This window comes from Haliotis rubra, unplaced genomic scaffold (genome assembly GCF_003918875.1).
Source record: "Haliotis rubra isolate DU_JTF1 unplaced genomic scaffold, ASM391887v1 Scf434, whole genome shotgun sequence".
NCBI lineage: Eukaryota > Metazoa > Mollusca > Gastropoda > Lepetellida > Haliotidae > Haliotis > Haliotis rubra.
Window position 1 is genome coordinate 668,581 of NW_025767118.1, and position 25,399 is coordinate 693,979.

General features: G+C 41.4%; 2 protein-coding genes and 1 long non-coding RNA gene across 4 annotated transcripts; 2 read left to right on the top strand and 1 right to left on the bottom strand.

The window, feature by feature from the left end:
• The first annotated feature begins 541 nt into the window (after positions 1 to 541).
• On the top strand, positions 542 to 4,648 carry LOC124289160 (gastrula zinc finger protein XlCGF57.1-like). Its single transcript, XM_046725771.1, has 2 exons — positions 542 to 624; positions 2,604 to 4,648. Exon 2 carries the CDS (start codon positions 2,747 to 2,749, stop codon positions 4,322 to 4,324), a length of 1,578 nt encoding a protein of 525 aa, XP_046581727.1. The 5' UTR covers positions 542 to 624; positions 2,604 to 2,746; the 3' UTR covers positions 4,325 to 4,648.
• Positions 4,649 to 6,954: 2,306 nt separating this feature from the next.
• LOC124289155 lies at positions 6,955 to 7,703 on the top strand. The gene is made up of 3 exons (XR_006901612.1): positions 6,955 to 7,071; positions 7,276 to 7,312; positions 7,475 to 7,703. It is a non-coding gene; the product is annotated as an uncharacterized LOC124289155 (long non-coding RNA).
• Positions 7,704 to 17,806: 10,103 nt separating this feature from the next.
• LOC124289161 (ankyrin-3-like) lies at positions 17,807 to 22,872 on the bottom strand. Of its 2 annotated transcripts, none has more exons than XM_046725773.1 (2): positions 22,181 to 22,872; positions 17,807 to 19,080 (listed from the first exon to the last, which is right to left on the bottom strand). In XM_046725773.1, exon 2 carries the CDS (start codon positions 19,059 to 19,061, stop codon positions 17,832 to 17,834), a length of 1,230 nt encoding a protein of 409 aa, XP_046581729.1. In that variant the 5' UTR covers positions 19,062 to 19,080; positions 22,181 to 22,872; the 3' UTR covers positions 17,807 to 17,831. The 2 variants fall into 2 exon arrangements, with proteins under 2 accessions (XP_046581729.1, XP_046581728.1); XM_046725772.1 differs by having other exon boundaries at positions 22,187 to 22,869.
• Positions 22,873 to 25,399: the final 2,527 nt, after the last annotated feature.

Below are 25,399 nucleotides of genomic sequence, written 5' to 3' on the forward strand. Positions count from 1 at the left end.
TGGCTATATTACTAACACAAGATAATTACATGTAACATGAGATACGCTAAAACGAGAAGTATATGTTAATTTTTTTAAAGATAAACTTCAAGATACATGTATACATATACCAAATAATAAGAAGTTGGATTCACTAAGTCTAAAAAGTCATATATAATTTAATGTTCCATAGAAAGGTGTCAATTAACAAATAACTTATTAAACATTCCTTTCATTTAGTTGAAAAAAGGGGTTTTATACATTCTCAGACTAATGAAAATCTCTTCTGAGTGTTTCATAGTATTCTCCTCACATCGCGCATTGTTGCAAGTGATGTTCGGAGTTTACTAATACAAACGCGCCTGGAAATACTTGAAATGTAATATCAAAGCATATCTCCTATGAAACGTTCACTTTTAAGTTCTACGGCATATTCACAATTTATCAAGTTTAAAAAACCTGCCATCGGTAATCTTGAAGCGTGCGCGTATCCATTGACATTCGTGACAACTCGCCGTCTTGTTATTTACGGATATTGACGAAAGATGCCGAATGATATTACAGCGGAAGTGGCCCTCGGATAGCAGTGTGTGATCGTCAAGAGAAAGCCACTTTTTTAACTGTTACAGTTCATGCAAGATAACGGTGTGTATATGAGAATATGCTACAATATTAATATATTAGAAGTTAAGACGTGAGTGTGTATTTCGGCAATGCAGGATGAATGAAATAGGGTTATGCTACACTTGTCTGGCTATCCAGCCTAATGTGACGTTGAATGTGACCCGCTGGTGTCGACATGCAAATGCTGTCAAGGTTTGTGTGCCATGATGCAGTGTATTTTCACAAAGAGGGTTAATAACAGTGAGTTAGGTTCGTGCTTCAAAAAATAGTTTTATCCCTGTCAACGTCTCATTTAAAAGAAAGTCTTTGCATATGCAGGTTCACTCACATAAATTCGTATTTCACAAATAAACATATTTTATTGACCCTGGGCCTCAGACGATACCAGTATGAATAACAATGTTTACTTGTGTACAGTTACAAATTCCTGTGGTTGAGTTCACTTTGAAAACATTTTCAGTCCACTTGTGTGACCGGAGACATGTGCCATTGTTTTGATCTTAATTCAGCATAATTTTCAAAAGGAATGTAGATCAAGCTCATCTTTGAGATGAGGATGATAAATTCCTTATTATGTATTAACATTATCAACACAAAAATCCTTCATGTATGGTTTGTAAATGTAACCATGATCAGGGTAGTGAGGTCATTCAGGAAAGTCTATGCAATTTTGACGAATGTATGATAGATATAGGCTCAGCAGTAAATGTCTGTCATTTAGTAAAATCTGCATGATGTCAGTGTCTAGCAACTGCTGGATCCCAAGTGCATGTTCTGACTAGCCAAGGCTGAAATTATAATGATCTGTAATGCAGCTAAGATTGTGATCACATAGAAAATTAAATCCCAACAATATACCATTTTCTGCTTTTGATGGTCAAACCCCAAAATTTTGGGCATGGAGTCACCATGTTCAGCATTTTATCTGATCTATTTCTCTAATTTGATGCATGTTTGTGTCAAGATTTGAAACTAAGATCGTCATGGACAGTCGGGTCAGATTAGTGAGTGAGTTTAGTTTTACGCCACACTGAACAATTTCCAACTATATGGCAGCGGTCTGTAAATAATTGAATCTGGACCAGACAATTCAGTGATCAACAGCATGAACATTGATCTACACAGTTGGGAGATGATGACGTGTCAACCAAGTCAGCGAGCCTGACCACCCGATCATGTTAGTTGCCTCTTACATAAGTTACAACTAGCATGGGTTACAGAAGATCAGATCTAACCCGGATCTTCATGGATTGGGTCAGATGAACTCAGGAAAGCTTTGATTACCTAATCAAAAAAAGGATGAGCCAGTTGAGTTTCAGCATCCAAAACCTTTTTGTCCTGATACCTTCATTCTGAAATTATAATATGTACCCAAAAATACCACCATTGAACACAAATCAATGTCTCCTCCATAGGAACCCTTTTGGCTAAAGGGTTTGGTAGGGTAGCCTCATGGTTGAAGCATTCGTTTGTCACGCCGAAGGTGCGGGTTTCATTCCCAGCAAGGGTACAATGTATGAAGCTCATTTCAGGTGTCTCTTGCTGTGATGTTGCTGGAATATTGCTATGAGTGGCATGAAACTATACTCAAACACTTATTTTGGCTACAGAAAACCATAGTCCTCAGAAACAACAGGATATATAAAATATCCACAGCATTAATTATAATCATTTGTTAGCAATCAGATTCCTTCATATTCGATTTTGAGATTCAGTTATGTTTGTCAGAATGCAAAGTTTGGTACCTCAATCATTCTTACAGAGAATTTGAAAATATCCACAGCATTAATTATAATCATTTGTTAGCAATCAGATTCCTTCATATTCGATTTTGAGATTCAGTTATGTTTGTCAGAATGCAAAGTTTAAGGTACCTCAATCATTCTTACAGAGAATTTAGATACCCTGACTCCGATTGGCTGATCAGAAAATTCTCCAAGATTAATATGTTTAGAATAAGTGTGGAGACATAGTTTTATGGTTGTTAACTTTTGTTGTAGGGACAGCCAGCTAGAGATGATCAGAGAGGTGGACCATGATGCACCATCCTACAGATACTGGCTGTAGCTCCATGGGATTAGCAGTTGCAGCTACTTTTCCCTGACAGCAGGCATTTCAGATTTTGTAAACTGGGGACATCAAAATGGCATCGAGTGAGTGTGATATTCCAATCAAAACAGAAATAGTGGATAGCCCAGATCCAGTTGGTCAACATTCATTGAAGCCCGAGCTACCTGAAAAGAGTGGAAAATCTGCAGATTCATCTGAGATTGGCTGCAACACAGAATATTCGGACGAAGTTGATGATGACGAGGAAACTGAAGACACTGCTGAAGATGTAAGTGTTGATCAGGGTGGACCTTCCACAGAACCACCAGAAAATGAATCGTCAAGCAAATCCGACGACCACAGGCCATATATTTGTTCTGTGTGTAGTAAAGCATTCAAAAAGGCATACAACTTAAAAGCACATATGGATATCCACACAGACGGGCAACTGCATGCTTGTAATTTATGCCACAAAACGTTCAAATCTCGCCATTATCTCCGAAAACATCTTTCCACTCATAATCCCGTGAAGAAACATACATGTGAAGTTTGTGGCAAGTCTTTTACCCAGATGTCGCATCTAAAGAAGCACGAAATGATTCACACAGGAGAAAAACCTTATTCTTGTACTATCTGCGGCATGACATTCAACAAGACATCTAATTTGAATACCCACGTGCGGAGACACACTGGTGAGAGAAACCACACATGCCCACACTGCAACAAAAACTTCGGAACCTCAAGCGAACTCCGACGTCACGTCAATATCCATACGAAAGAGAAAACCTACGAATGCGACATATGTGACCGGTCCTTCCTACTGTTGGGTAATCTTCAAAAACACGTGAAAAGATGCCATCTTGGAGAGAAGAGATTCTTGTGTAGTCACTGTGACAAAACGTTTATGTCGGCTGGGGAGCTTCAGAGACATATTGCTGTACACACAGGCGAAAGAAACTTTCCGTGCGATATGTGTGATAAGAGGTACTTTAGTTTAAGAGACCTGAAAATGCATGTTAAGATTCATATGGTGAGGGAAAGGACCGTCCCATGTCAGGTGTGCGAGAAACTATTTTATGATAAATATTCACTTAAGGCTCATATGCGAATACACAGCACTAGGCAGTATCAGTGTAATGAATGCCCCAAGAGGTTCTTCAGACCACTTGATCTGAAACGACATGAGAAGACTCATGAACCCAAACCCTTGAAGTGTCGAATCTGTGCGAGAGTTTACACAAGACAGAAGCGGCTTGATCAGCACATGCTTCTACACGAGGCAGAGAGGCCGTTTGTTTGTGGCCACTGCGACAAAGCATTCACCATGTCCACCCAGCTTATGTCCCACATTGCGTGTATGCATTCCGACAAACAGAATACCCGCTGTGATGTTTGCCAGAGGAGCTTCAAGACTGTCGACGATCTGAGCATGCACTTTAAGGATCACATTATGAATCGGGTTCATGTTTGTCTGGAGTGTAGGAAGACGTTTGAGACCGTAGAGCAGCTTCAGGACCACCAGAAGAGCCACCCCGAATGTGACCGAGGAGAGACCACATCCTCCAGCACCAACAAGGTGCTGACAGAGAAGTCAGTGGTAGAAGGGGATCAGGATGAAAGCATTCCAGAATCTGAATCAGTTGAGGAAGAAGCATGTCAGCAAGAAGTGTAATGATGTGCAGGTTCTGTTACCATGGTTACATATCAAAAAGCAATTTGTGACTAAATATTATTCCAATAACTATAGGAAAGCTACTAGGTTCACAAGCCCTAGACAGATCGCTGTTATGACACACATGCAGATTCCTTGAAAGAAACGCTACCAATTTATGTGCCATGGATGAGAAAGAACAAAGTAATAAGGATCAGGTGGTAACCATGGTAACCTGACTTACCTGATCGTTTGGATCATTACATGTGTTTGGTTAAAAATTGATTAGTTACCATGGTTACCTAATTTCCTGTTAATTATTTGAAACTCACTTTGCGGACAGGGGGCTCTAGAATTGGGTTTTGATTAATGGGACCTTGTATTGTTGTGAAATGCATATATGGATTCAACTGTATGTGAATCATTTAAGGACTCAAGTTTAAGAAACTGAAGGTGCACCTACATGTTTTCGGGGCCAAGTTTTGCCAGTGTTGTCACAAGGACCCCTTGACTCCAGTGTGTTCAAACGCGGGCTGCCTTGTCTGTTGTTGAATCTAATACACCATCTGGTTTCTCTGTGTGTTTTGACCATGATGGAGGACATTTTGAATCTGGTTAAGCTAACAAATAGCACAGTTAGTGTTAGGCTGTTGTATGAGTCGCTGTTATCTGCAGGGGTGGAAATAACCCATTGTCTGACGTCCGAGTCCAGTGTTTTTTCTGTCGGGCAAACAAATTCGTATATCACACTGTACCAGTGTCCAGTTGACTTTCCAATGTTAATAATGTTGTTTATTGAAAAAATCAACAAGAAAACGGCCGGTATAGTGGAAAAATGATCAGGGCAAGTGATTTTAGATGTGCCACTGTACCGGAGTACACTATCAATTTTAAAGTTATTTCCACCCCTGATCTGTAGCGCAAATATGGATGAAGAAACACGTTTTTGTGACTGTTGACAGATTGGTAAGGACTTTTTGTCCCTTACCACTTTATACATATATATTTATATCATCTTTACTAAGATCAGGATCAAAGTATACATGTGAACGTGGAAGGATATCTTTGCTTTGTTGAACATGTTGAATGAAATGATTGTACATATATATACGCAAGTACTGAATGTAAGGTATTTGAGTGTGAGAGCCCTCTGACCAAAGACATTCTTGAGTGTACTCTGTCTCGCCAACGTTAGACCTTATACTTCATTCCCAGTTCTTGAGTGAAGATCACATTGACTAGGGCAGGGACGATACACTATGTCACGATACGATACGTATCGCGATATTTTACCTGCGATATGATACGTATCACATACACCTTGAAAGAATGACACAGTATTAAGCTTTAAGATGATTTATTTCAAGGTATTTGTGTATAACAATAACACTAATGTAATAAACAAACAAGTAACTCTATGATACTTGCATATTTTTCTCTAATTAAGTACTCTATAATTTTTAAGATAATACTGTTTTTAAAAATGTCGTGTGTCGTTTTGTATCGATACACCAGTCGACGATACAATAGTTTTATCAAACTTATATGTATCGTGATGTATCGGTGCATCGGTGAATCGTCCCAGCCCTAACATTGACCCAGGAAGATCTGGGTTACAAGTGGTCTTCAGTAACCCATGCTTGTCGTAAGAGGCAACTAACGAGATCGGGTAGTCAGACTCGCTGACTTGGTTGACTTGTTTCACTGTATCCCAATTGCGTAGATTGATGCTCATGATGTTGATCACTGTATTGTCTGGTCCAGACCGCCATATAGCTGGAATATTGCTGAGTGCAGAGTTAAACAACAAAGAAAGAAAGAAGATCACACTTAAACCAGAATAAACTTGACTACCCAGTCTCAGTGAAGTATGGAGTCTTCAGCCAATCAGATGTCAGTTCATGTTTTAAATGATTTGGCTTCATATCTTCAGCAGCTTGATTAAGAGATTTTGACTTCTGGAATTAAAACCTACAGCTCTCAAAAATATTCTTTTGATGGTACTGCATTTTGGTGTAGTTTTTTCAGCCCTGAAATGCCAGTTGTATAAATTATCCACAACATAATGACCTGGCCTTCCTTATAATATGTGGATTCGGAAAGTTCATATTTGAGATATTGAAACTGCATAAACTAATGCTGAATGTTGTGATCACTCATCCTGAATTTAGGAGATTTGATGCTGATTGTCTGATCAGAAAATTCACCTAATGAGCTCTTACTGTGGTGTAGTTTCGGAGTGTAAGATCTAACTTTGATGAGATTGGCGGGTATTGTACGGGTTGACGCTCAAGATGCCGAGACTTGTGTTGATACCTGTGCTTTGTTTATCAATAAATTAATTAATTAATTTACCAGCATTGTTGACACTTAAGTGCCACCAGAGACCGATCACAGTCCTTGTGTGGGTGTGGCTCTGTCACCTGTAGTTGGTCACCTGTAGTTGGCCACTGCTGCAGGTGGTGTCACCTGTAGTTGGCCACTGCTGCAGGTGTGGCACCAGAGACCGATCACAGTCCTTGTGTGGGTGTGGCACCCGTCACCTGTAGTTGGCCACTGACCACTGCTGCAGGTGTGGCAGGTGTGGCACCACCACCTGTAGCTGGCCACTGTAGTTGCAGGTGTGGTACTGTCACCTGTAGTTGGCCACTGCTGCAGGTGTGGCACCAGAGACCGATCACAGTCATTGTGTGGGTGTGGCACCATCACCTGTAGTTGGCCACTGCTGCAGGTGTGGCACCGTCACCTGTAGTTGGCCATTGCTGCAGGTGTGGCACCAGAGACCGATCACAGTCATTGTGTGGGTGTGGCACCAGTTAGGACCACTGCTGCAGGTGTGGCACCGTCACCCGTAGGTGGTTGCTGCCACTGCATGCATTGTGTGGGTGTGGCACCATCACCTGTAGTTGGCCACTGCTGCAGGTGTGGGCACCATCACTGCAGGTGTGGGTAGTTGACCACTGTCATTGCAGGTGTGGCACCGTCACCTGTAGTTGGCCACTGCTGCAGGTGTGGCACCAGAGACCGATCACAGTCATTGTGTGGGTGTGGCACCATCACCTGTAGTTGGCCACTGCTGCAGGTGTGGCACCGTCACCTGTAGTTGGCCACTGCTGCACTGCTGCAGGTGTCATTGTGTGGGTGTGGCACCATCACCTGTCACTGCTGCAGGTGTGGCACCATCACCTGTAGTTGGCCACTGCTGCAGGTGTGGCACCATCACCTGTAGTTGGCCACTGCTGCAGGTGTGGCACCGTCACCTGTAGTTGGCCACTGCTGCAGGTGTGGCACCATCACCTGTAGTTGGCCACTGCTGCAGGTGTGGCACCATCACCTGTAGTTGGCCACTGCTGCAGGTGTGGCACCATCACCTGTAGTTGGCCACTGCTGCAGGTGTGGCACCATCACCTGGTAGTTGGCCACTGCTGCAGGTGTGGCACCATCACCTGTAGTTGGCCACTGCTGCAGGTGTGGCACCATCACCTGTAGTTGACCACTGCTGCAGGTGTGGTCACCTGTAGCTTGACCGTCACTGACACCATGTAGTTGGCCACTGCTGCAGGTGTGGCACCATCACCTGTAGTTGACCACTGCTGCAGGTGTGGCACCATCACCTGTAGTTGACCACTGGTGCAGGTGTGACACCATCACCTGTAGTTGACCACTGCTGCAGGTGTGGCACCATCACCTGTAGCTTGACACTGCTGCAGGTGTGACACTGTTACCTGTAATTGGAAACTGGTGCAGGTATTGATGGATGCACCAGGATGTTTCCCATATTTCACAGATACATCTCAGCACATCGTCCACACATCAGTGTCTACCAATATGCACAGTCAGGCCAATATATACTACTCAACAAAGTTAAGAACCACTGGATTCTTTTTATGTTACATAGTAATATGAAAGAATGGTATGGTCCATATATATATATCTTTGAGTAGTACTCATAGCACTGTTTTACGAATTGTAGAGGTCAGCTGAACCTGTGATTGTTGATTTCTCAGAAAATCAAATACACGGTATGTTTGACTTGTTTGGTTTTGTAATGCATCTCAGACAATACCTCTGACTTAGTGCAAGTTGATCATTATCATTCCCAAAATTACTTTTGCACATTGTCTGGGACTTGTTCAGAGGAAAGCAAAACTAGATTCATACAGTTTTCAAGAGTCTGTTTGTTGTAGCCCAGTTAATATTTAACATGTTGTATTATCAAATCGCAACAGAAACTGTTTTTACCTTTTACAATTGTTACCATGGTTACTATTAGTTTGTTACATATATGTTAGCAGCATGTATAGCATAACATCTATTTCAACAACGTTGTTATGGTGTTTATCATATGGAAGAGAGACTGAGAGCCTGTAGTTTATCAGGGCTAGTCATTACTGCTAGATGCATGATGTGAAGCATGTAATATCTTGTCTTTCTGTCATGTGAGAAATACAGTTAACTGTTTTATTTATAAACATGGTTAAATAAGTATCTTGTGAAATATAACAGCATTACATTTCTCAAATGAACTGGCAGTTCTCAGATGAACATGAGATGTGGATGATTCTCATTTGACTTGCGTTTTACTGACCAATGCAGATTCATTTTCTGTTATATTTCTTGGATATGGTATTGTAATGATATATACAAAGAACTTAGTTAAACACACCTTGACATATCTCACGATTGAATGAGCCGCGATTTTAACCCTTTGGAGCATATCTGGAACATGATTGGTCGTCATGTGCATACAAAGGGATCCTCCTGTACAGAACCTGGCCCAATTGGAAGCTGCTTTACACGAGGAATGGCGTAGACTGTACCTCTAGAGGGTCAGGAGGCTGACAGGGGGGATGAGGAGGAGGTTGCTTGCTGTCATACAGTCACATGGAAGTTACACTCGATAATGACCTTGAAACGTGTAAGACACGCAAAATGACATTTTGAATGTTCACATTCACCAATAAATGCAACATGAAACATTCCAGGCCATACTTGTACAGACATGGTTTTGTATGAAAATCCGTGTTTTTTTAAACTGAGAAATTAGCAATTATCATCATAAAATCAACATGGATTCCAATTATTTTGTTGTTTTTTATGAGTCAAAGGATCATACGGGTCAGAAAAACTCATGTTTTTCCATCCACGAGAAGTTTTTTGTATGTGTTGAAAACCAAGCATTGCAAAAATACAGGGGGTGCTTAATTAAGTTCTTTGTGTATAGAAGAGTGTTTTGTGATGATGTTGATTCTTTTCCAGCTAAGTAACTTGTGGAGATTCTGATCCAAGTTACTGATGGTTCTCGGACAAACTAAATCTTGGATGAATCTCATCCAGCGTTCAGTTCTCAGATGATTTCAAGTCTTTCATGAGTCTCATCCAACTTACCCTTCTCAGATGAACACAAGTCCTGTGAGTCTCATCCAACTTCTAGTTCTCAGATTCGTCGTGATATGGCTGAGATATTGCCGATGTGACGTTAAATATTAACTCACTCACTCTAGTTCTCAGATGAACACAAGTCCTGTGAGTCTCATCCAACTTACCCTTCTCAGATGAACACATGGGTGATTCTAATATAAGAGGCAGTTCTCAAATAATATGAATGATACTCACTTGAGGCCAGACCAATTTTATTTCTTGTTTTACAGGATCGCCGGCTTCTTTTTTTTTCAAGAATAAGAAAAAAAGTTAAAATTAATTTTCCCCGCTCAAAAAATAAATCCTTATGTTTTTATTGGCCAAAAATGTAAACTTACAAGAAAACTTCTTTTAGATTGATTTTTTGCCCCATATACACTTCATTTATTCCCAAATGTCAAATACTTTTAGTATTTAGAAGGAATGTTACTTTGACTGATCATTTTATTTTTATTTTTGTTCCCTCCTGACTAGGTTTTTTGAGGACAAATCCGTAAAACAAGAAATAAAATTGGTCTGGCCTGATATACTTTTCAGATACTTTCTTATTAAGTTAGTCAACTATGTATCAACATTTGTCGGAAGACTTTTCAGATGTTGTATAGTTGTGACCTTGTTTAGAACACTTTGTATTCTATATTAGTGACATAAGGATGACTGACTACTGGGTAAACAGACATTCAGCTGCTGTATCCTATGGTATCTGTACATCCTCAACCTCCCTCAAACCTTGCCACACAGAATCCCTTTACCATGTGTAACTATGATCCACTGTGTTCACAGGGTGGTGGGGTAGTCTTGTGGTTAAAGTGTTCACTCGTCACACCGAATGCCCAAGTTCGATTCCCCACATTGGTACAATGTGTGAAGCCCATTTCTGGTGTTCCCCGCCGTGACATTGCTGTATCCATGCTTTCTGTGTAGTATTGCTTGTTAGGGTGGAAATAACTGTTTCCTCATAGCGGAATACAAAGTGATCAGCAATATGCACAAAATGATGCACAGGGGTTAAAAATACCATTGCTCGACGCCTGAGTCCAGTGGAATTCTCCGGTTGGTCAAGTAAATATCCACATTAAACTTTACGTATTACAGTAGTGCCAAACTATGGAAATGTTTTGATATATGTATTCTGATGATGGAATAAAAATGCAATTGCTACCAATTGATAAAGATTATTTGCAAAAGAAACCAAATTATTAATTGTGGTCAAGTGAAATAGATATTTGGTCCAGTGGAGTTTTGAAAAAATTTCAACTCATGGATACACCAGTACATCAGGGTTCCTTGTGATATCATACACGATACATTCTTTTCTCTATCGATACTTGACAATACACTTGCAAAAGTCCTTTCCACTTATTTAATGATGGTCAAACATTGCAAAATGAGTTTGTATGCAATACAGACAAACTTCATGGATAACAACTTCTTTATTTTGTATTGCATACAGTTGACATATACAATGACAATTGTACAAGAATCTGTAATGAAATGTCGCACTCATGAAATATAGGTGTAATGGGGATTAGCGTTGTACTTGAGAATATTTCGCTCATATGATGACATGCATGTGTGTGTGTATGTGCGGCTGCTTGTACTAGCCCAGACTTAAGCTGGTTTTATAGTGCTAGCTCACTGAGATACCATGCCACAGTTAAGCATGAATACCCCACTCAGACACATTATACTGACTCAGAGCCGACAAGTCCTTGTTGCACCCATTAATGCCAAGCGCCAGGCAGTGACCAACAAGTACCTATTTTAACGTCTTTTGGTATGACACAGACGGGAATCGAACCCATGACCTTCCGCTCTCTGGGCGGATGCCCTAACCACTACATCACGGAGGCGGTCCTCATGAAATATAGAAGTTGTTATCCATAAAGTTTGTCTATGTTGTGCTTTCCAACTTCCAAAATGTCACTCAAAGGAGATTGTCAGCACCCATGAGTTTCAAAGTAGAGGTAAATTTGTTTAGCCTGCATTATTTTGGGCTTTTGGCCCACATTGACATGATTATAACTGAAATATTGTATTATCTGTAACACTCAGAATTTAAGGCATTGTACTGTTATTTTTGTGCATTTTGCAAATGTCATGGTTGTAAGCCAATTTCAGCATGTTCAGTTTTAGTGGTTTCCTATGAGGTAGACTGAACACATTCAGCATTATTAAATGATATGTAGTTATTAAAATGTATTTTTTATGTTGTTTTGGCCGTTTATCTTTTGAAAAGGATTTCATTCAACTAAATTGAAGTCAAGTAATGGAATGGTGGTATCTTATGTTTCTGTCTAAAGTGGATCACCTTCGATTTCCTTGTGTATATTAATTCACAGTTCTATTATGCGAATGTTCATTTTGGAATTGCTTTTATCTGCTTACCTTTCTTATCACAAATGTGAAACAGAGTTTTTCTGGCTGATGTACTTCACGTGGATTCTGGGTTAGCATTGGTCCTCAGTGACTTTTCTTTGTCCATTCAGATAACAATATGGATTTGGTGGTTAGGCTTAGTACCTATGATGTATGAGGGGCGGTGGGGTAGCCTAGTGGTTAAAACATTCGCTCAGCATGCAGAACACATGGGTTCGAATCCCCACTTCGGTATAATGTGTGAAGCCCATTTATGGTGTGCCCCACCATAATATTGCTGGAATATTGTTAAAAGCGGGGTAAAACTAAACTCAATCACTCGCTTAGTACCTATGACATGATGTTGCTCCTTTTGTTTGATCACTGGATTGTCTGGTCAAGACTCAATTGTTTACAGCCTGCCATCATGTAGCTGGAATATTGCTGAGTGTTGTGAATCCTGGTGATCAGTTGGCAAGAACAGTTGTAATATATGTAGGTGTGCTAATTTTGGTGAATACGGTATTGTGTGCAACCAATATTGACTTATTCTATGTGAGGAATATCCCACCATGTCTCCTTTTATATATCGGTATATATTAAACTTAACACCCGGAATATCCCACCATGTCTCCATTTATATATCGGTATATATTAAACTTAACACCCGGAATATCCCACCATGTCTCCATTTATATATCGGTATATATTAAACTTAACACCAGGAATATCCCACCATGTGTCCTTTTATATATCGGTATATATTAAACTTAACACCCGGAATATCCCACCATGTCTCCATTTATATATCGGTATATATTAAACTTAACACCGGAATATCCCACCATGTCTCCATTTATATATCGGTATATATTAAACTTAACACCAGGAATATCCCACCATGTCTCCATTTATATATCGGTATATATTAAACTTAACACCAGGAATATCCCACCATGTGTCCTTTTATATATCGGTATATATTAAACTTAACACCAGAAAAGTTTGTTCAGCCTTTTTGCTGAGACAATTGAATGTTGTCAACTACTTGTCAACTGTATATAAGCTATTAACATTATCAAGGATTGTTTCAGTGTGAGGGGAGGTGGGGTAGCCAGAATGGTTCAAAGCGTTGCTTCGCTTACTATCGCCCTAAGACCGGGTTGAATCCCCACATGGGTACAATGTGTGAAGCCCATTTCTGGTGTCCCCCGCCGTGATGTTGCTGGAATATTGCTAAAAGCGGCGTAAAACTCAGTCAGTCAGTCAGTCAGTCAGTTTCAGTGTGAGCTGATCAGACCAAACATTGTTTTACAGCATAAAGTCTTGTGATAAGCTAGCACTAATCATGTCCATGAATGTCAGCAGCTACTGTATTGGTTTAAATTATTGCCTTTTCGTGGGGCTAAAACTTCATGATCAATGTGTTCCAAATGTGAGATTTAACTGTCTCTGAAGACCTTTTGCCCCACATGTTGTCAGCATTATCTGTTCACTGTGCAGAGTTATGTCCCTTGCCAATGCCAGACTCTGGGTTCCCAATCAATCAGCACCATGTCTATGATTGTGTTTTTCACAAATCTTGTGACTTACAACCCTTCAGGTTTTTCATTCATGCCAAGTTATTCAACTGGAAGTGGTGATATTTGCCATTTTACTTCTTAATTAATTAGTAATTCCTTAAGATGTATGTGAGATTTCTTCCCAATTTAAAATGAGACTCTCTTGATATGCTATTGTAGAAATTGACAAATGTTACTGGTCTATAAATACATGGTAATAGAAAACACTTGAGCCGCACACCAATTGTTCTCAAGTAACTTCAACCTCTATTTCTCATTAACTAAATTGGGTGGTTGGGCATTAGCACTCCATACCAAAGATCCACATGAGTACAGTGTGTGAAGCCCATTTCTGGTGTCCCATTTGGTGATATTGATGGAATATTGCTAAATGCAGCATAAAACCATACTTGCTCAGTAATTCCATGAATCTTCTATTATTACTTTAACTTTGATGCTCTGAAGTATGTATTTGTTTCTGTACTGTCAAATGGTCTTTCTGTTTGTGTATCTGCATGTATAGATATTAAATGATGTAGAACCCATGATACCCTGTGTATTTCATTTGTCCAACAGGACCCAGAACCTCATGTTTGTTGAGTCCTTGAAGGGATGGAAGGGCCAAATGTTTGTTTCTCTTGCAGCTTTCAGTGGCATATAGGCCCATTGAAACCTGTACTTGATATTCTTTTAGGATGTAAAAGTCAAAATGTTTCCCAAGAACCCATGTTTGCTTCTTCTTTAGTAGGGCCCTGGTTCGATTCCCCACATGGGTACAGTTGGTGAAGCCCATTTCTGGTGTCCTCCGCCATGATATTGCTGGAATATTGCTAAAAGTCACTCTTCTTTAGGTCTTGAAGTGGGACCCTAGTGCCCAAAAGCTTGTTTTGCTTTTGGCTGCAATCTGCCAAGTAGCCCTGCAGAACCCAGTGGTGGGATGCATCGGACCCTAGAATTTCATACTGGTTTATCTTGTCTCTTAAAGGCAACACTATGCTTGATACCTTGCCGGGATGCACTGACTCAAAGGGACTCCAGAATCCCATGTTTGTTTCGTCTTGGGATGCAGAAGTCAATCAAGACCCCAAAATACCATGCCTGTGGTTAAAAAGATTCCCCAAGGTGTTTTGTGAAGGGAAGCAAACGCCCAATAGGTCCCCAAACCCACGTTGGGTTTGTGAAGGAAAGCAAACGCCCAATAGCTCCCCAGAACCCATGTTTGGTTTGTGAAGGAAAGCAAACGCCCAATAGCTCCCCAGAACCCATGTTTTGTTTGTGAAGGGAAGCAAACACCCAATAGCTCCCCAGAACCCATGTTTGGTTTGTGAAGGGAAGCAAACACCCAATAGCTCCCCAGAACCCATGTTTGGTTTGTGAAGGGAAGCAAACGCCCAATAGCTCCCCAGAACCCATGTTTTGTTTGTGAAGGGAAGCAAACACTCCAATAGTCTCCCAGAACCTATGTTTGGTTTCTGAAGGGAAGCAAACGCCCAATAGGTCCCCAGAACCCATGTTTTGTTTGTGAAGGGAAGCAAACACCCAATAGGTCCCCAGAATCCATGTTTGGTTTGTGAAGGGAAGCAAACACCCAATAGCTCCCCAGAACCCATGTTTGGTTTGTGAAGGGAAGCAAACGCCCAATAAGTTCCCAAACCCATGTTTTGTTTGTGAAGGGAAGCAAACACCCAATAGGTCCCCAGAACCCATGTTTGGTTTGTGAAGGAAAGCAAACGCCCAATAAGTTCCCAAACCCATGTTTTGTTTGTGAAGGGAAGCAAACACCCAATAGCTCCCCTGAACCCATGGTTGGTTTGTGAAGGGAAGCGAACGCCCAATAGGTCCCCAGAACCCATGTTTTGTTTGTGAAGGGAAGCAAACGCCCAATAGGTCCCCAGAATCCATATTTGGTTTGTGAAGGGAAGCAAACACCCAATAGGTCCCCAGAACCCATGTTTGGTTTATGACTGACTGACTGACTGAGTTTGGTTTTACGCCGCTTTTAGCAATATGCCAGCAACATCACGGCGGGGGACACCAGAAATGGGCTTCACACATTGTGCCCATGTGGGGATTCGAACCCGGGTCTTCGGCGTGACGAGCCAACGCTTTATCCATTAGGCTACCCCACCGCCCCGTTTGGTTTATGAAGGGAAGCAAACGCCCAATAGGTCCCCAGAAGCCATGGTTGTTTTGTGAAGGGAAGTAAACGTCCAATAGGTCCCCAGAACCCATGTTTGGTTTATGAAGGGAAGCAAACGCCCAATAGGTCCCCAGAACCCATGGTTGGTTTGTGAAGGGAAGTAAACGTCCAATAGGTCCCCAAACCCATGTTTGGTTTGTGAAGGGAAGCAAACGCCCAATAGGCCCCTAAACCCATGCTGTTTCTGTGAAAGGTTGCAAATGCCCAATAGGCACTCAGAACTCCATGCTTGGCTTTGGGAGGGAAGCAAGCGCCCAACAGGTCCAATTGGGAAAAGAGGTTCGTTGGACCTGCTGAATATTTCTGTACACCTTGAAGTGCAGGAAAACGTCCCTGTCCTTCTCCCTGCCTATGCAATTCAAATCTGGGGCAGCAGTTGATTCAAATCTTGACTTCACTTGCACGGGGCGTTTAAAATACCAGGACCACTGTTACCATGGTTACAAGAAAATATAATGAAACATGCCAAGGTCATTCCTCTGTCTGAAACTTTCCAGATGCTGCCTTGATTACGTACTCACCCCCTGTGGTACTAAAGTGAACAGGCGAGAGTCCGACATATTCCTGAATGGCTGGACTTAGTTGATGCATGTCATGGTATCCAAATTGCGTAGACCGATGCTCAAGCTTTGATCACTGGATTGGCAGGTCCAGACTCGATTACTTACAGACCGCCTTTAGTTAACTGGGATATATTAAACAACAAACGAACTCGAGTACTCAAAACCCGAGTTGACCATTCAGTTACTAGATCGTCTTATTTCTAAGCCATTTTAAATTAACAGTATAACGAACGTGGCATCGCAGAACGTCCGTAGATTTAAAATCAGCATCAACCCTTGTTAAAATAGATGTGAAGGGAATTTCAGAGAGAAAATGTTTAACGCCAAACGTGCCAACAGATGTGAAGTCCATTCCTGGTGTTCCCAATCATATTGCTGGAATTTTGCGAAAACCTGAGTAAAATCCAACCATCTCACTCACTCACTCACTAAAGATTACGATCATTATGTAATGCTGGGGAGTGTTTAATGGATCGGGGCGGTGGGGTAGCCTAAGGGTTAAAGCGTTGGCTCGTCACGCCGAAGACCCGGGTTCGAATCCTCACATGGGTACAATGTGTGAAGCCCATTTCTAGTGTCCCCCGCCGTGATGTTGCTGGAATATTGCTAAGAGCGACGTAAAACCAAACTCGGTCAGTCAGTTTAATAGATCAGGCGAAGAAAACAGCTCTTCAGACAACCTCACCTTTAAATGCGATAAACAGCTGTCCAGGCTCGACCAATTGCTTAGAGACCGCCGTCATATAACTGGGACACTGCCGAAACAGCTCAAGGTAATGTCGAAACTGCTGCTCCCGACTCTTACTCGTACCGTTAACTGCTGACTACACCAGGCACACGTTTATTCCTGGTTAAATATCCCTCATGGAACATACGTGTATATAAACATCGCTTCTAATTGCGATTTGTAGACTTAATTGTTTACAGCACGGGGGCTTGTAACGCTAAAATCTGCCATCAAGGTGTATACTGTCACTATAGTGCTGAGACCCCGTTAGTGACAGTATATACATTGATGGCAGATTTTAGCGTTACAAGCCCTAGTGGTTTACAGACCGCCGTTATAAAGCCAGAATACAGGTACAGTCGAAACTGCTGCCCCCGACTCTCTTGTTCCTTCCGTTAATGGCTGACTACACCAGAGTTAAACATTTGGTTTGGTTTGCTTGTTGTTTTACGCCGCACTCAGCAATATCCCAGCTATATGGCGGCGATCGGCAAATACCAGGGTCTGGACCAGACAATCCAGTGATCAACAGCATGAGCATCGATTTACGAAACTGTGATACGATGACATGTGTCAACCAAGTAAGCGGGATTACGACAGGCAAGGGTTGATGAAGATCAATTCTAACCCGGATCTTCATGGGTGGAGAGTTGAAAAATCCAACATGTAACATAAATGTAAAAATATATATTATACCTCAAACTTCCACCTTAGTACAAGAGTTACACAGGGCATACCAGTTCTTATCACGAAGTGTGATCGCGTCTTTCACAATCTGTGGAACGCCAAACGATTCCACACCCGTAATCTTCCCACCTAGACGTCGTCTGATATTCTTCACACACACGTCCTTCAGCGTACGTGGATTCGTCGCGATGACCTTGAACCGATTGATCATGTCAGACCAGGGGACGTCACTGACGTCGTCCATGCATGGAGACAGAGCCTCGACGGGATTATGGCCTGACGCTACAAGAAGTTCAGCTAGAGCGATGGTTGCCTCATCTTTAGGACCGTCATTCCTGATCAAAACTGCAAATGGAGTTCGCCCAGAGCTGTCAGTTTTGTGTACAGTGACGTTGACGTCGACTATTAAGTAATGAGCGACGTTGTAGAGGTGGTACCAAATTGCTTGGTGAAGAGGGGTGTTTCCAAAACTCTCAGCTATCTCAGGGTCTGCCCCATAGGATGTCAACAGTTTCAGCATGTCTGTCTCACCTGAGAGTATGCCTTCTATGAACGGTGTTTCGCGGTCGTAGCTGATCTCATTAACGTCGGCGCCAGCTTCGAGCAAAGCACGTGCAGTGCTCGTGAACCCTCCACGTGCAGCTGTGTGAAGGGGTGTGTAGTCATACGCTGGATTGATGTAAGCATCCGGGTTATATGCAACAAGGAAGTCCAAGATTTCGGGACATTTGCTATCAGCTGCAGCCCTGAATATGACATCCTCTTCCCTTGTATCACCATGGGCCCCAGCCTGCACCAAATACCTAGCAACATTCACCAGAAGCTGAGCCCCGGTTCCAAACCTACGACTCCTTGCCGTCCAGTGTAGCGGGGAAAAGTGTGCCTCCCTGTTAACATCAACGCCATACTCCTCCACAAGGACTTTGACAACGGCGACATGTCCCATTTCGCATGCAAGGTGAATAGGGCTGCATTCCGAAAATCCTTCGTGACAACTATGTTCATTTCTATCAAAACCCTCGGAAATGAGGTATCTCACCACGTCCACGTGTCCCCGGTAAGCAGCTTCGCCGACAGCACGGAGGAGACAGTTCCGATAGGTGCTTTTGACACTCCTGTAGTAATTCTTGGGTTTGATCGCGTTTACTGTTACGTGCTTCGCCACCAGGTACTTGTCTCCAGTCCTTATCAGATTATGGAACTGCTTTACACTCCTTCCTCTATCCCGTGGCATTGTCATCCACTATTGACGGAACAACCTGTAAAGTAGACACCTAGGTTCGTTAGGGCTGTTCCGAAAACTAGCGACTGGCCTTAAATAGCTAGACGTTTGGAAATAACCTTGAATGACCTATCATATATCATGTGTGACAAGAATGTTATAAAATATACTCCTGATGATGCAACAGATAAGAACTGTCAAACTGGGTCTTTGAACGGCGGCGTTCAGAAGTGATACACATAAAGGCATGAATATATAGATGTCACCTATTATATTTGAGGAACACGACGTTTCGGAGTATGTTCTCACTCCTTCATTCTCCTGATGAATGAGTTAGAATATACTCCGAAACGTCGTGTTCTCATCAAATAGAGAAGTTGACATCCATAAATCCATGCCTTTATCTAATCGGGTCAGGGTCACAAAAAGCCAGCTGATGCAATATACAAACATACACACACGCACTAACAGAGAGAGAGAGAGGAGAGAGAGAGAGAGAGAGAGAGAGAGAGAGAGAGAGAGAGAGAGAGAGAGAGAGAGAGAGAGGCTTTTGCTTAGAGAGAGAGAGATTTTGCTTACGAGAGAGAGAGAGAGAGAGAGCTTTTGCGAGAGAGAGCTTACCGAGAGAGCTTTGCTTACCGAGAGAGAGAGAGCTTTTGCTTACCTTAGAGAGAGAGAGGAGAGAGAGAGCTTTTGCTTACCGAGAGAGAGAGAGCTTTGCTTACCGAGAGAGGGAGAGACAGAGAGAGAGCTTTTGCTTACCGAGAGAGAGAGAGAGAGAGAGAGAGAGAGAGAGAGAGAGAGAGAGAGAGAGAGAGAGAGAGAGAGAGAGAGAGAGAGAGAGAGAGAGAGAGAGAGAGAGCACGGGGACACCAGGAATGGGCTTCACATATTGTTCCCATGTGGTGAATCCAACGCTTAAACTACGAGGCTACCCCGCCGCCTCCTCTCATTGAGAATAAACAAACATGGGTTCTTGGGACACACTATTGACTTTTACATCCTAAAGGAATATCGAGTACAGGTTTCAATGGGCCTATATGTCCTTGAATCCCGAAAGAGGAACAAGCATTTGGCCCTTCCATCCTTTCAAGGACTCAACAAACATGAGGTTCTGGGTCCTGTTGGACAACTGAAATACACAGGGTATCATGGGTTCTACATCATTTAATATCTAAACATGCAGATACACAAACAGAAAGACCATTTGACAGTACAGAAACAAATACATACTTCAGAGCATCAAAGTGTTTTTGCTTTTTTGTAATGTAAATTTTATTTCTGAATCCCTGTTACAGTCAAAACTAAGCAGCCAGGGGACAGCTCAGTCCGAAGATATACAGTAATTTAATGGGGTACAGGTGGAAATTTTTACGAAACAAGACAATCCATTCACTCACCATTCACACAAATACAAGATTATTTTAAATTATCAAACATATTAGGAATATAATTAATTCAGTCGTCTTTGAACAATCCATGATATAAGCGCCATTTCGAATAAAATTCGGCGTTACAGCTTTTGTTAAAGAAAATACATTTTCAATACTATATCTCAATCTCAACTCACTTCTGAACTGAGCAATATTTGGTAAAACAGAATTGAGCTTGCATTTGTACAAGTAATATTTTCCCAATGATATGAATAAGTCAAAACAGAGTCAGTAAAAACATTTTTCTTACAGCCAAACATTATCAGTTCCATAGTGAGATTGAGATCATGGATGTGGTCACAACCTTCTGTTAACCATGATAAAAAAAAAATTGACCAAAAGGTTTGCACAAATTCACATTTCCATAACAAGTGACAAATAGATTCCTTTTCTTCATTACAGAATGAACATAAGTCAGAATCCTTTATTTTAATTTTTTAAAGAAGTGTAGTTAAAATTCTATGGAGTATCCTGTACTGGAACCATCTCAATTTAGTGTCTTGTGTTGATTTAAACGATTTTAGGAAAATACAGTTCCAGTCAAGACCACACTTAAAATCCTCTTGCCACTTTAACTGTGCAGAGCATCAAAGTTAATGGTGACACAGTGACAATAGTCTGTGAAAAGTCATGGAATTACTGAGCTAGTATTGTTTTACGTCGCTCTTAGCAATATTCCAGCAATATCGCCGACTGGGACACATCAGAAATGGGCTTCACACATTGTGCCCATGGGGAATCGAACCCGGGATTTCTACGCTTTAACCATTAGGCTACCCCACCGCCCGACTGCACCTGATAACTGCAATAGCCTTTACTGTCAACACAACCGTTGCTGTTGCGGAACTACGATGTATATAGCCCTCCATGTCATGGACTTTGATCACTGCAGCACAGACTTAAGGGACCGTTCATAATTTATGGCTAGGGGGATGATGATTTTTATGGAGAAGCATGTAAAAATTTATGTACAAAATAAGTGACCCGCCTGCATGTTATGTACAAATTCAATGACCCCCTCCCCTCCCCATAATTTTCTAAGCATAATTTTAAACATATTTTTATGTACATAATTGCTTACCTCTCTAGTTCGTGTATACAAAATAGATGACACCCCTAGCTCCCCAGAACAAAATGTGTGACCCCCCTTAAAGTCATCATCATCTCTAAAGCCGGGACTCTTACGATATCTAGATTTGGTACAAACCTGTATATCACGCACGAGATTGATTTTACTTCAAGACATATTCACGATACAGTCACGATTCTCGGTGCGGTTTGTGATGGGATTTGACCCTGACGTACACACATACAAACACTTCTCTAGTATATCGGGGCGGTGGGGTAGCCTAGTGGTTAAAGCGTTGGCTCGTCACGCCGAGGACCCGGGTTCGAATCCCCACATGGGCACAATGTGTGAAGCCCATTTCTGGTGTCCCCCCGCCGTGATGTTGCTGGAATATTGCTAAAAGCGGCGTAAAACCAAAACTCAGTCAGTCAGTCTCTAGTATATCCAGTCCACATACTACCTGACCTAGTTATCTCCGAAAATCCGGTCAGCTATCAATTGCGATGTTAGGTATTTAAAGTAATATTTATCAGTTGAACATGTTGACGTGAGTTGTTTACATGGCATAAGAAACTATCAAGATCATATCGAGAAATCATACAGAACAAGACAGTTAGTAAATGTGCTATATCTACATTTACCGATGGAAGGTCAGCAAGCTCTCTGCAGTCGTCACTGCTCGCCTTAAGGTAACTGCACTAATATACCACCAGCAACCAATGGTATGTGTGGATGGATATATACGACTGACCAATCAGGACGCGCATTACTTTACTAAAATACTTTGGAGTAATGAAATCAGTTTTTGCAACACGTGTGTTGTATAAATTAGATTATACATTACTTGTCAGAGTGAGAGATCCAAATACATAAAGTTGGTTTGTTTGTTGTTTACGCCGCACTCAGCAATTTTCCAGCAATATAACGGCGGTATGTAAATAATCGAGTCTGTTTCATTTCTTTCAACTGACAATATTTAAGAGATTACAAGATAACAGCGACATTAAAGACGTAGCCTGATGTTTGTCAGAAAGTTCACATCACATTCACCGTATTGATATTAAATTTCACAGGACATTTCCACCATCTAATTGAAAATATTCCTAAGTGCGGCGTTAAACAACAAAGTTTCAAACATCTAAAGTTTCGAAACAACAATTACAAAAAATGCAGATTTTCAATAAACAGTGTTAATGGTAGTGTGCCCATAATATATGAAAATGGTTAAAGCAATATACGAATTTACAGAGTGGTATAAATAAATGAATGAATGAATGAATGAATGAATATACATTAACAAATGAAATTCACCACTGCCTCGTCGATTACTTATATTCTTAAATATATCATAGATAAAGTCATTATATTACATAGCATGAGTAAGAGTACAAGGTGCGAAATATCCGCAGGTGCAATATCAATTTGTGTATTTCATATCAGTTGGTTAAACTATTGTGGAATTATATTTATACATTATGTAACCAGTACGGTAACACGCAAATGCCACGTGTGAAACGTGCTATTGCTATAGACTCAGGCTAGAATCGAAGAAAACGCGTCTATTGCTTATCCACAGTTAGCTATTAGTACTTTTATTACCGTATTCATTCTAATAATCGTTGTGTTCTGAAAATATAAGGGTGTTCCTAGAAGCTCTTTTCGTACAGTATTAATGCCGACATTCAACACGACTTAGCGTTATGTGGCTGCACTATGGTCAAAACAGTCCAATAATCCCTTCCTCGAAGTGATCGTAGTGGTAAGGTGAACTCATATTTAACATAGACTCACGACTGACATATTGAGCTATGCGATCACTTTTTGGAACGTGGTAATGTCGATTATTTGGGCATCTATTTAGTAAAAGTTTAAAACAAAGAATACTGAAATATGTAAATCACTTTCGTTATTTTCATTATTTGAAAGATATAGCGATGTTGCACAACGTTGGTTCATTCGTCGATGGAAATGTTTTCCTTGGGATATATTTGTATATTTATGAGCCGCTTCTTTCAGTTTACTTTGTTTCAGGCGAACAACAACTGAAAGTCACAAAGGAAAAATGCGCATGATATTGTTATACATCTTGAGTGAGTGAGTTTAGTTTTACGCCGCACTCAGCAATATTCCAGCTATATGGCGGCGGTCTGTAAATAATCGAGTCTGGACCAGACAATCAAGTGATCAACAGCATGAGCATCGATCTGCGGATACATCGTGACAATGTTTAATGTTCAAAGTGTAGGACAGTTAAAAGTACGAGTTTGCAAGGCAAAATGTCTGAGGAAACAGAAAAAGAAAGCTAAACCAAACTGGAATGTTTATTTTCCTTTCCCACGAAAGACATTTTCAAACAATATTCAAATTGCAGCATTACAGCATGGGCTAGGTGTGACAAAGCGTTTTAAAATATGTCTGATATGTCATTATGAGTACAGTCAACAATCGTAGTCGACATACACGCATACGCACTTACGCACCCACATAAGCACTGGTCCATTAGTGGCATGTGATAAAACACGGCGTATTTCCGACAGAGTCCGTATTTCACCCTTGATCCTGTCGCAAGTACGGAAAGACTTCTGCTCGTATCCCCCCTTTAATTTCATACTAGTCAAATCATATATATCACCTGAATATATAATTCCTCATCTGATAAGGATGAGTTCTAACATGTTTCTTTAATTGTATCGTAACATACTGAAAGACATATCCAACTTCTAAAGATGCCACTCAAAGAAATTGTTCCTCGTCGTAAAACCAGGGAGGCTATATAAGGCCCTGTTGTAGAGTATTCCTGGTAAAACTTTAGGAGGATACTGGGGGGGTGGGGTCCTACCGCAGGTACATTTACAAAATCCAGTTTCAGATCATATTTCCGTAGAATACATGAGCGAGTGAACTTTGAATCCCATCTATATCACGGTGTGTCAACTAATGTAGGAGGAGACCCCGCAGTCTCCGACCTTTACCACTTTAGTAAAACCCAAGAGCATCATCAAAATGATCATCGAGGCGAACCGGGATTCGACTCAGGACCATAGGCTTTAGGCGCGTCCAAGCGTTTCATCAGACGAGCCGCGGCGTATTAGGCAGACGGCGAATCAGACGACTTAGGGCCACCTGTGCCCCCAAATACATGGCTTATTAAATTTCATATTTCGCCTATTTAAAACGTTGACGGAATCGGGGATAAAACTGTGTGGGTCTCTATTATTTATATTTGCTGAATCATACAGACGACAAAAAGGACTCCCTGTTATGGAAACATGACCCCCGGCCTTCTCGATCTGTTGTATGGATGGTGTTTATTCATGAATGTGGCTGGGTCAAACCTCGGCGTGATGCTGGGCAACACAGACTTTCCCCCCGTGTATAACTGAACAGTCAGCGGTATAAAGTACACATATATAGTCGGAGTGAGTGCATGTTACGCCGGAATCTGCAATACTCCAAATGTATGATGATCGGTTTGTCTCATGGGCAGTTACTGAGGCTTGATAAGTAATGTCATGGTCTGTTATTGAGTCTGATACGTAATATGTCATGGTCTGTTATTGAGGTGGGGTGGTGGGGTAGCCTAGTGGTTAAGGCTTTCGCTCGTCACCCCGAGGACCCGGGTTTGATTCCCCACATGGGTACAATATGTGAAGCCCATTTCTGGTGTCCCCCGCCGTGATATTGCTGGAATATTGATAAAAGCAGCGTAAAACTAAACTCACTCACTCACTTATTGAGTCTGATACGTACTGTCTCGTGCAGTTACTAACTCTGATGCGTACTTTCTTATGTACAGGTATTGAGGCCAGATGGGTAATGGGTCATGTTCTGTTATTGAGGTCTGATATGTACCG